General features: G+C 33.1%; 1 protein-coding gene and 1 pseudogene across 1 annotated transcript in view; one reads left to right on the forward strand and one right to left on the reverse strand.

Annotated features, from left to right (window-relative positions):
- Positions 1–3,057: 3,057 nt before the first annotated feature.
- Positions 3,058–4,700, forward strand: LOC112513633 (annotated as a pseudogene).
- A 5,078-nt stretch (positions 4,701–9,778) lies between these two features.
- The window catches only part of LOC112513719 (gibberellin 2-beta-dioxygenase 8-like), an 8,202-nt gene continuing 6,684 nt past the window's right edge, over positions 9,779–11,296 (reverse strand). Inside the window, exons 3-4 of the mRNA XM_025120074.1 lie at positions 10,148–10,469; positions 9,779–10,009 (exon numbers count right to left, since the gene is read on the reverse strand). Coding sequence (XP_024975842.1) covers positions 9,779–10,009; positions 10,148–10,469 — 553 coding nt within the window. The remainder of the gene's footprint in view (positions 10,010–10,147; positions 10,470–11,296) is intronic.

Consider the following 11,296-nt stretch of genomic DNA (forward strand, 5'->3'; position numbering starts at 1 on the left):
ACCAAAGATATATTAGAAGGATCAAATGGGTCTTTGAATGGGAAAAAGAAATGAAAATGGGTTTAAAAAGATGACAAATAACTCTAATATATCAATAACCCTAGACAATTGCAAGTAGCAGGTTCATCAAAACAAAAATTACCAAAAAAACAATGAAACAATATGAATTTAGGAAAAAGGGTCTTTTTTCCATAGTGCAACCAGAAAAAGAAATTAGATGAAAGGTACACATTTAATTATTTCAAAAACTAACCTCTCTCGGAAACAAAACGCAACAGTTGAACATCAAAGAACCAAATGCCATATGAAAAACATATCTATCGTCTTCTGGCAACACATGGTAGTCGCGGAACCAAGTGTGATATTTAAGGATCACTACGATATGTGAATTACATAAAGCAATTAAAAACAATATACGTATCTATATGATCTTTTAATTTGTACAATAACTCAAATATCACACAAAATACGATCAAAACTTAGAAAATGATTATCAGATCATGATAACCATTATATGTCGGACACAAGCTTCATTGATAGTAAAGAAGAATCAATAAAAGGATATAGGAATCAAACTCATAAAATTACATTGATTCTCAAATTGAAGTTCTGACAGAAAAGCTCCCAATGATCAACCATGGTCGGTTCCATATAGGTTTATCCCAAAATTTCACTTAATGAGCCAAAGGAAAGAAGAAAATAGTTTTTTTTTTTATCAAAGCAAACAAAATATGGAACACAAACAGTTGATTCTGACCTAGGGTTTTTCAAGTCTGTTTGTAAGTTTTGTTCTAACCTGAAATGTGGAGGAGAATGTTGCAGATTTGATCATCATATCAGAGAGCAAAAGGACAAGGTTCACCTACGGAAATCAAGGATTCATCATCTCTAGAGAGTAAAAGGGTTCTCCTTGCAAATCAGAAGAACTACGTGGTTTCATCGAGCACATGATTAATGTCATGAACATAGAGATTTAGGCGAGAGGGAGCAATTTGTGGGGAACGTGAAGAGGGAGAAAAATCTAGAACATGGAGAGAGAGATTGAAACAACAATTGCATCAATAGCTTGTACCACCTGCTTAAACTGGGAGTATAGAAATCAAGTATGTGCATAATTATATCGTATCATTTGCTTAAAAAATTGGACCCTCTTACAATTTTCAATAAAACCGTAATTCCTCTTTTTTAATATAGTATAGATATAGATAGATAAATAACGATATAAAATAAAAAATTAAAATATTAAATATATGGATATAAAACAAATTAATTCGTATGTATATAATATTATTAAATATAAAAGTATTCAATATTGAACTTAATTTGAAAGTGATGAGACGATTATAATGATATAATTTATAACAAAAGAAACGCATTTTTTTTAAATGCATTTTAGTTCTCTTATACGATTATTCATGTTTATAGGATAGGGTTGTAAAATGAAAAATGAAAAAGTAAGGAATATAAAATAAATTAAGCCACTAATTATAATGGTATAAAATGTAATTTTAAAATTGAAAATAATTTGATGAAAGACCGTGGGAGGTTGTAAGCGTCCAGAGCTTGTACAATATCCTTAATTAGTTGTACCTCTTAAAATTTGCAGAAACTGTTGTTTTTTAATATAGTATAGATATATTTTCATAGAGTCCTTCATACAAATCATACCAAATAAATAATTGTTATATTTATAAAAATAATGATGGTTTATTTATTATGATCAAAATATTTATAAAAAATTATTCTATCTTATTTTAATTCATTCCATCCAACCATGATGCTCATCACCACCACCACCACCACCACCACCACCATAATCACCGCTACCACCAAGCGTTGCCAGCACTATCTCAACCACCACCACCACCACACCGTCATCGTCACCATCGCCTCCACCACCAATGCCATCACTTTTACTATTACCGTCGTCACCATCACCGTCGTCACCATCACCACTGTTACCATGACCATCACCACCACTGTCGTCTCCACCACCACCGCACCATCGTTGCAGGGACCACCACCATCATTGTGATCTCCATGCCACCACAACCATTGTCGTTGTCCTTGCCAACACCACAAGCAATTAATACTATTGATTTTATCATTATATACTATTTACAATTTAAACAATAAAATATCAAAATGTGATAAAAGAGTATTTGGGTCATTTATCATTATTTTATTATAACCAATTTACTATCAGTAAGCTTGTCAGTTAACAGTTAACATATATACTACTATCTACTCTCTAGTCCAAATTTACATGAGAGATATGTGAACTGAGTGGTGGATTAGTTAGGAAGGATTGGGGGGAAGGGACCCCATTAAAAAACAAAATTTCAAGGGTAAAAAGTAGTTTTATTTACTTTTCTGTTTGTTCCCCGGTAAATTTTTACAAGGGACCCCATAATCCTAGCCGACCATCACCGACTCCAAAAAAGTCTTTTGAAATGAACCGAAAATCTAAAAAAGTCTATTGAAAATCAATTAAAAAAACAAAAAGTCTTCGAAATCGATAAAAACACTAAAAAATCCCTCAAAATCAACCAAAAAACTTTAAAAATCCATCAAAACATTGTAATTAGGTTAAAAACATGTCAGACGATTTTATAGGTCTTTAGTCTACGTTAAAAGTGATCCCATTTGGCAAAAATCCTGGATCTGCCCTGTGTGAACTTCATATTGGATTTAATGTAGAATTCTAAAGAGCAGCTTATTTGGAACTAATTTGGAACTAAGTCATAAGAACATAGACCAAAGACAATAGCACAAGGACAAATTTGTTTGGATGTAAATTTTTTCTAAGGATAACAAAGAAAGGACAAAACAGATGACAAACCTTATATAAAGTATGCTCTTCGATTTCAACCGGTCCTTTGATAGCCAAAAGAGGATTCAACAGCGAACCTCTAATCCGCACCTCTCCCTGAGAGCTTGAAAATGAAAGCATCCATGGAGAATCTACCTCGTACTATATAAAGGGAACTTTTCACACACTTGAAAACATCAAATATATCTAAAGTTCCATTAAGACAACCACGGTTCCGCTAAAAAATGACATCCCAATTATCATTATTCTCCATGATAGTACTCTTACTAACGGTGGGTACTAGTGCTGGCGACATTGCTATTTACTGGCGTCAAAACGACGGTGATGGCACATTGGCAGAGATGTGCTCAACTGGGAACTATGATTATGTCAACCTAACGTTTCTTTCAACATTTGGAACGGTAAAACACCCATGATTAATCTAGCTGGTCATTGTGATCCGTATAGCAATGGGTGCACCAATTTAACATCGGACATCAAATCATGTCAAGCTAAAGGAATCAAGGTGATGCTTACAATTGGAGGAGCAGCTGGAAGCTATTACCTCACTTCTGCTGCAGATGCTAAACAAGTTGCTACTTACCTTTGGAATAACTTCTTAGGTGGGAAATCAACCACTTGTCCTCTTCCAGACGCTGTATTGGATGGAATTGACTTTGATATCAAAGGAGGAACTACGCTACATTAGGATGATCTTGTCAGGTACCTTTTTTAAAGTATATAATATTTATATAAAGTATATAATATTTATATCCTGCAAATAGTACCCACACTGGTGAAGTTTGAATCATTGACCTCTTGGGAGGCTAGGCTCTAGTGATAATCCAGCCAAAGACCCTTTTGTGGTCTCGTGGGGTATCATTATTTTGAAATATATAATATTTATATTCGACAAATACTCATACGCACTCCTCACCTTTGGTGAGATTTTAACCCTTGACCTTGTGGAAGATACCGTTGGCCCAATGATTTGGTGATCTTGTCGGGTTTCATTTTTTTGAAGTACCTAATATTTGAGTAAATTACGTTTTCAAGACTTGTGATTTGCGAAAAATTACGGATTTCGTCCTTGTGATTCTTGAATTATGGTTTTTGTCCCTATGGTTTGTAATTTATTGCTATTTTCATCCTTGAGCCAAACATTTACCTTTAAATGTTAGGGACTAAAATAGCTGTGAATTGTAGACTACAGTGAAGAAAATGGCAATTTTAAATCATAAGGATGAAAGCATCAATATATTGTAAACCATATAGATGAAAATCGTAAGTTCAAAACCACAAGGATGAAATAGCAATTTCCAACAAACCAAAACATAATTTACCCTAATATTTATATACAGACATACTCACACACACTTCTCAGTCCTTACCTTTGGTGTGAGATTTGAACTCTTGACATCCTGAAAAACTGTGTGCTCTACCCGTAATCTGGATACCGCTTGGCCAATGACCCTCTGGTGATCTGGCTAGGTACCTTTCTGGATACAACAATCAAGGTAAGAAGGTATACTTGATGGCAGCACCCCAGTGTCTGTTCCCAGATGCATATATTGGAGTTGCACTTAAAACGGGCCTTTTCAACTATGTTTGGGTTCAGTGTTATAACAACCCTCCTTGCTAATACTTTGGAGGTGTTACCAATCTTGAAGATTCATGGAAGCAATGGACTTCTGACATACCAACAACCAAGATTTTGTTGGGGCTACCTATAGCACCTGCAGGAAGTGGATACATCCCTGTTGGTGATCTAACATCTCAAGTTCTTCCAGCAATCAAAGGTTCTGCAAAGTATGGAGGTGTTATGTTGTGGTCTAAATACTATGATGATCAGACTGGATATAGTTCTTCCATCAAAAGCCATGTGTAGGGTGTGAAGTCCATTTGTGTTGAGTTGATGATTGTAGAAATCTGTTTGTATCATGATCTTATGTGATTATAATATTTGATTATTGAGCTATCTAATTTCCAAGGCTATGATAATTTTTCATGCAACTATAATATTTGCCTAGTGCATAGAGGAGGTACAGAGAAATTTATGCAAAGAAATACATACTGATTTAGATGTGAGAATAGAAGTTAAAGTGAGAAGTGTAAGAAGGGATTTGAACCCTTAATCACCTTTAATCTCAAACCAACCCATGAATTGAGGTTAGAAGGGAATTGATCTGGTGTATCTCATGAGTGTTGATCTAATGTTTCTCTTCAATTAGAATTGATCCAAGGGTGTAGATCCTTTCTTACCCTTCTCACCATAACTTTCATTCTCATCGGAACCCAACCCTACTGATTCATACATTTTTGTATATGTAAGCTTGATCTCAATTAAATATAAACAATAGACAAAATTGTGAATTATGAATGAAAACACACTTGAATGAATTAAATCGAATGTAATCACATCAAAACTAATCAAATAGTTCATTTAAACATTCCAATTCATCATTCAATAATCCCAAAGTGAATTTACCCTAACATTGATAAGATCAAAAGAATTCAAAATAATATATAGGATTATTCATCCGGTTTCAGTTAAAGCTCAATCCAAACAATAATGGCAGGACATAAGAACTACCATTCATGTTCAGTTATCAACATAGAAGATATTCTCGATTTCAATCATAAAACATGAAGTATGGAGTGTTATATTATGGTTTGAATACTATGATGATCAGACTGGATATAGTTCTTCCATCAAAAGCCATGTGTAGAGTGTGAAGTCCATTTGTCTTGTGTTGATGATTGTAGAAGTCTGCTTGTATCATGATCTTATGTGATTATAATATTTAATTATTGAGCTATCTAATTTCCAATGCTATGATGATTTCTCATGCAATTATAATATTTTCCTAGTGCATAGAAGAGGTACTGAGACATTTTAATGGCTGTTTGGTTGTTTTTATATTAAGTCTTGTATGTATAAAGTTATCTTTGTAAATTAATCTGTCTTTATAGATTGAGAATTTTTTGTTTGGGAAAGACTTCTCATAGATGAAATGAACATGTGTTTTAATTGAGAAAGACAAGTTTGGAAAAAAAACTATTCTTTCTGCATAAAGCTCTCCCAATAAACTTACTAAATAAGCCATTTCCTATATGGCTATATCATTAAGTGATTAAGTCACTACCAAAAAGTCATTTATAACTGACCAAGTAAGTTGTGAGTCTTATTAAGCCAATTAAGCCGCTAACAAACAAACCCTCATACAAATAAAAAATACATATTGATTCATACATGTTTGCATATGAGAGCTTGATTTGATCTCAACTGAATATAAACAATAGACAAAATTACTGATGAATATAAACGCATATGAATGAATTAAATCCAATATATTCATATCAAAACTAAGCAAATAGCTCATTTAAACATCCAATTCTATGATTTCTATCATTCAGTTAATCCCAATGTGAATTTACCCTAACATTGATACGATTAAAAGAATTCAAAATAATATCTAGGATTATTCACTCGGTTCTAAACTTCCAATCCACGGATAAATTTCTCCTCGATTCAGTTAAAGCTCAATCCAAACAGTAATGGCAGGACATAAGAACCACCATTCATGTTCAATTGTCAACATAAAAGATATATAACATGAAGTTTAAACCACTAAAAAAATTGAGAACTCCCTGTTGGTATGTTGAATCGGATAGAGCGCAAAACTGAACTGCTTCTGATACGTGCGTCTGATCACTCTACAGTTGATTCGATCCCCAAGTGTATTTATCTGTTGTTTATATTCAATTGAAATCAAATCAAGCTCTCATAAATAAACATGTATGAATAAGTATGTATTTCTCTGTAGAAATGTCTATATACCTCTTCTACGTACCAGAAAAAGTTTAAAAAACGCAACAGTATGCTGCTCGAATTAATAACATCCGCGTGTTCTTCGAGAATCTGCATTCATCGTTTCCAGAATTACAACATCAGTGGATGATAGCATAAACACGAACTCCAACAGCAATGCTTCTCAACATCTCTAGTGTATCTCATCTTCATATCTTCATTGCGTGTAACAGAAGAGGAGGAGAGAATAGGGGAGGTACCATCTGAACCGTTTGTTGATAACGCCGTTTGTTAATTGAACATGAATGGTAGTTCAGTCCTGTATTATTAAAATATTAGTGTTTGACATCGCGCAACATGACAATAAATTTTTTAAAATTTACTGAAGTTAGCTAAATGAGTCGATGATCACATTTATATATTAAACTAATAAGAATCAATATTACCTTTGATATATGAATCTAACTTATCATTATAGTTATTCTTTTAATACATACATACATATATATATATATATATGTATGTATGTATATATATATATATGTATGTATAGGGTTGGGTTCACGTGAGACCAAGGGTTTTTCGTGAGACTCGTAAGACCAATTTATGTTCATTGATCAACTTTATAAGCTAATGATCTAATGGTTTAAAGTTGCACGGTGGCAATTTTGTGATTATTGAGAAGTTTCGTGGCAATTTTGTGAATATGAATGTTCAGATTGTAGATCTAATCCAAGGGTTGAGAATTAGTCTTACGGGTCTCACGAAAAACCCTTGGCCTTACATGATATAAAGTCTCTCTCTCTCTCTCTCTCTCTATATATATATATATATATATATATATGATAAGTCTTATATATCAATCTTTTATTATATCAAACTTTGTAATTGGTTCAAAATCATTAAAAATATATATAAAAATATTGATTATAATCATGAGGTGTATTAAGAGAATTCTTTAATCATAATACATATCAATTTATCTTCTACATATATTCTCATAAGCACAATTTTTTATGAGTGACTCATAGGTCAGTGTCATTAGTATCTAATATTGAAGGGATAAATGATCTGAGAAAAGATTTCAAGGGTGAGATTAAAGAAGTCAAGGGTGAGATTAATGAGTTGTCTAAAAAGCTAGGTCTTGTCTTCAGTTGGATGACTAAACAGAAAAATGATGTTTTTCAAGTTCAAAATGCATGCACTCACTACGAAGATCCCTCACATTCTGCAAGTGAGTGCATAGTTTTCCATTTTGAGAGTGTAAATCAATCCTAGGAGTTTGGTAATCACAATCTAGACCCATTCTCAAGAACTTACAACAAGGGATGGCGAAAGCATCCCAATTTTTCTTGAAAAAATAATCAAAAGGGTCCTTCAAATCAATCTTGGTTCCAAAATCACCATCATGAGGATCAGTTGAGTCAGCCCAAATTTCAAGGAAAAAATCATGATCATTCTCACTCTAGATATTACCACCATAATAATTAGTCGGAATCAAAACTGTGGTGGTAACAATAATTACAACAACAGAGAAGGCTCATCGCCACTTGAAAAACAAATGAAAAATATGATAGTAATGATGAAAAATTATATGAAAGTGACAAACAACAATACCCAGTCTGCTACTACTACTACTACTCGTTTCTATTGTTGCTCTAGAGAAACAAGTCGGCCAACTGGCCAGACAAATGAGTAGAAGGGATGGGGGTACGCTGCCAAGTATGACTAACCCAAATCGTAGTCATGAGCACGTAAATGAAATCACTTTTCCAAGTGGCCATCATTTGGACCCTATTCCTTAAAAGAATGTTGAAATTTCTCTAACAAAAAAGGGAAAAGGGAAATAGATTGAGCAGGGAGTAGAGTCTGAAAAAGCAAGTCAAATTCCAATCACATTGGATATGTATCCAATGTGATTGCATAAATATCAAGAAGGGGAGGGTTTGAGATTACCTAATTAAGAACCCACTATTCAATTCGCCACTACTTTCAATGAATCTACGACATTCCCATTTGGAAAAAGAGGGCCAAAAAATGAGGATATGATGGATGCTTTTTGCCAAGTAAAGATAAATTTACCACTACTAGATGCCATCGAGAAAATCCTGACTTATTCCAAATTCCTAAAGGAATTGTGCACTAAAAAATGCAAACAAAAAACTCTGATCCCAAAATGATCGAAGTTACTAAGCAAATCAATACTATTCTATCTAGTTCCCTACCACAATTGATCCCTGTCATCATGGGAAATTCCTCTATAAAGAACACCTTGCTGGATTTAAGGACTAGTGTGAATATCTTGCCAGGATTGGTGTATGATCAGTTCGAGTTTCGTGAATTCAAAATGACAAGTGTGTTAATACAACTCACTGATCAATCTGTTAACACACCAAGAGAAGTGCTTGAGGATGTGATTGTGAAGATTGAGGACTTCTATTACCCTATGGATTTTCTAGTGCTAAATACCTAGGACATGTTTATATGGAAGGGAAGTGACGATAGTACACCAATTTAATGTGTGGTTGATTAGTATTAATAGTAATCTTTACTAGATAGACTATAAGGTCAATTCCAGTGAAATAAAAATCATTTTTCATTTCATTATATATTTCTATATGTTATATAGTTCTAATACTCCCAATTCTGTAAGTGGAAATTAAAGTAGTTCCATGAGACATATCTTGCAAAGAAATATCATACCAAATCCAACAGAAATAATATTAAGAAGTACTAATACATGATGGTTGTGGCACTCGTGCCAATGCTGAAGATCATTTCATTTTACTCACATGATAAAGTCTCTTTTTTACATCCACCTACAACAAAGACTTCTATGAGCGTTCATCTTCTTCTCCATTTTTTTGCATGATGTCTTTCCTAATATCTCTTTCATTTTCTTAGTTGTTCTATGTTTATCAAGAAAGAAACACGATAAATACATAATTGACGCACATACATTCCAGAGATATTAACTATATGTCTTTTGTTTCACCAATCATAATGACGAGCTTCTTTGTCCTAATAATACTTTATATGTACCGTAAGCATTCTTAATCTTCTAGCAACAAGAACTAATTTAACACTTAAAAGTCATATACTCTGGGGCAAGTGCTCCACTTTTCTAGGCCAAACCTTAGGCCTGAAAGTTTGGTTCACATGATATACCTAGGAAGCCCTATTTTGTAGCCAAGCATATTGACATCATCTTGAACATGTTGTCTGAATTCTCCAAAACTGAATCTTCTATAAACTGAATTCTCAATGCAACTTTGTATCATTGTTTCATAAGATGGACAGAAGAAATAAGCTGTTGAGAATCTCTCGACATGCTTATTAGTAACTACACGATGTTCAACACTCTTATAAACATCATTACTCCATGCCTGAAACGATGGAAAAAAATTAATGTCAACGACATTTGGAACCACTTCTATGTAATGGCATGCAGTGTATCCGTATGCCAATTATAAGTTGCCTTTCAGTAAACAATCTATTAGAGAATCTGTAAAATGTATATGTACCTGAAAAAGATCTCCAATATTGATGATCAAAGTTTTTGGATTAGGTTTAACAGTGATCCATTTCCCATCTTTTACTAATTGTAATCCACCAATTTGATCTTGGTATAAAATAGTCAAGAAATCACTATCAGTGTGTGGCATCAATCCAAACACTTGTGAAGAAATGGGGCAAACAGGATATCTGTTCATACGAAGATAACAACTGGTAGGCGAACATTTTTCCTTGAACAAATCAGATTTATGGCCTAGCTGCTCGGCCAAAATCTCTGATAATTTTTGTGCCAAGTCAGAAATCTTCGTGGCAAGTAGTTTCATTGTTGTCCTGGATTAAAACAAGAATTAAACATAAGATAAAGCAACATAAAGACAACTAGTGATAATTATTTTCTATGAAGAATATCTACCGGAGCAAAAAAAGTCATAACCACCCAATGTGTGAGATGCACAAACATAATCTACCACCCTTCTTTCACTTGGTTTTCTTTCTAGTTTTTTCAACCCCTTTTTTTGTAAGCCCCTTAAACTATTCCTTCTCCTACCACCCCTTCTATTAGACCTCCATTGTTGGATTTTTTTCGGTTTAATGCTTAGTGTAAGCTGCATTATTTGTCTGGACTCAATACTTAAAAGTTTTTCTACGTTATTTATTATCTGCGGTCTTAGAAATAACTATGAAATGATTAATAGTATTTGCATTTTTGCTGACCATAACCTTGCTTATTTTTAAGCTTACTAAAAGAGCTTTGTTTGGTTAGTATTTAAGCTAGCTCATAAGCTTAGTTATTGAAAAGCGCGCAACTTCAAAGATCGTCTTCCATGGTATTGTTCTTTTTTCTTTCAATTAATTAATTTTTCCACATGTCATTTTAAGTTTATTTTACTTTGTTATATAACTTGTCATCTAGTTCTTACCAAATATGACTAGTTATCAACTACAAATTAACAAGATCCTTAAGTCATTTGGCTACTTTGTACTTCATCGTTACAACTATAATTTGTAATATCAAATATGAACGATTTAATTTGTTACATATTCTAACCTTTAATCTACAAAGTCAATTAAAAATCAATATGAAAATCACCTTTAATCTTGAAAATATTAATCAATTATTTTATTTTAAAATATAATTGAAAAAATCTTTAATTATA

This window comes from Cynara cardunculus (assembly GCF_001531365.2).
Source record: "Cynara cardunculus var. scolymus isolate 2C chromosome LG 5, CcrdV1, whole genome shotgun sequence".
In the NCBI taxonomy this organism is placed as follows: domain Eukaryota; kingdom Viridiplantae; phylum Streptophyta; class Magnoliopsida; order Asterales; family Asteraceae; genus Cynara; species Cynara cardunculus.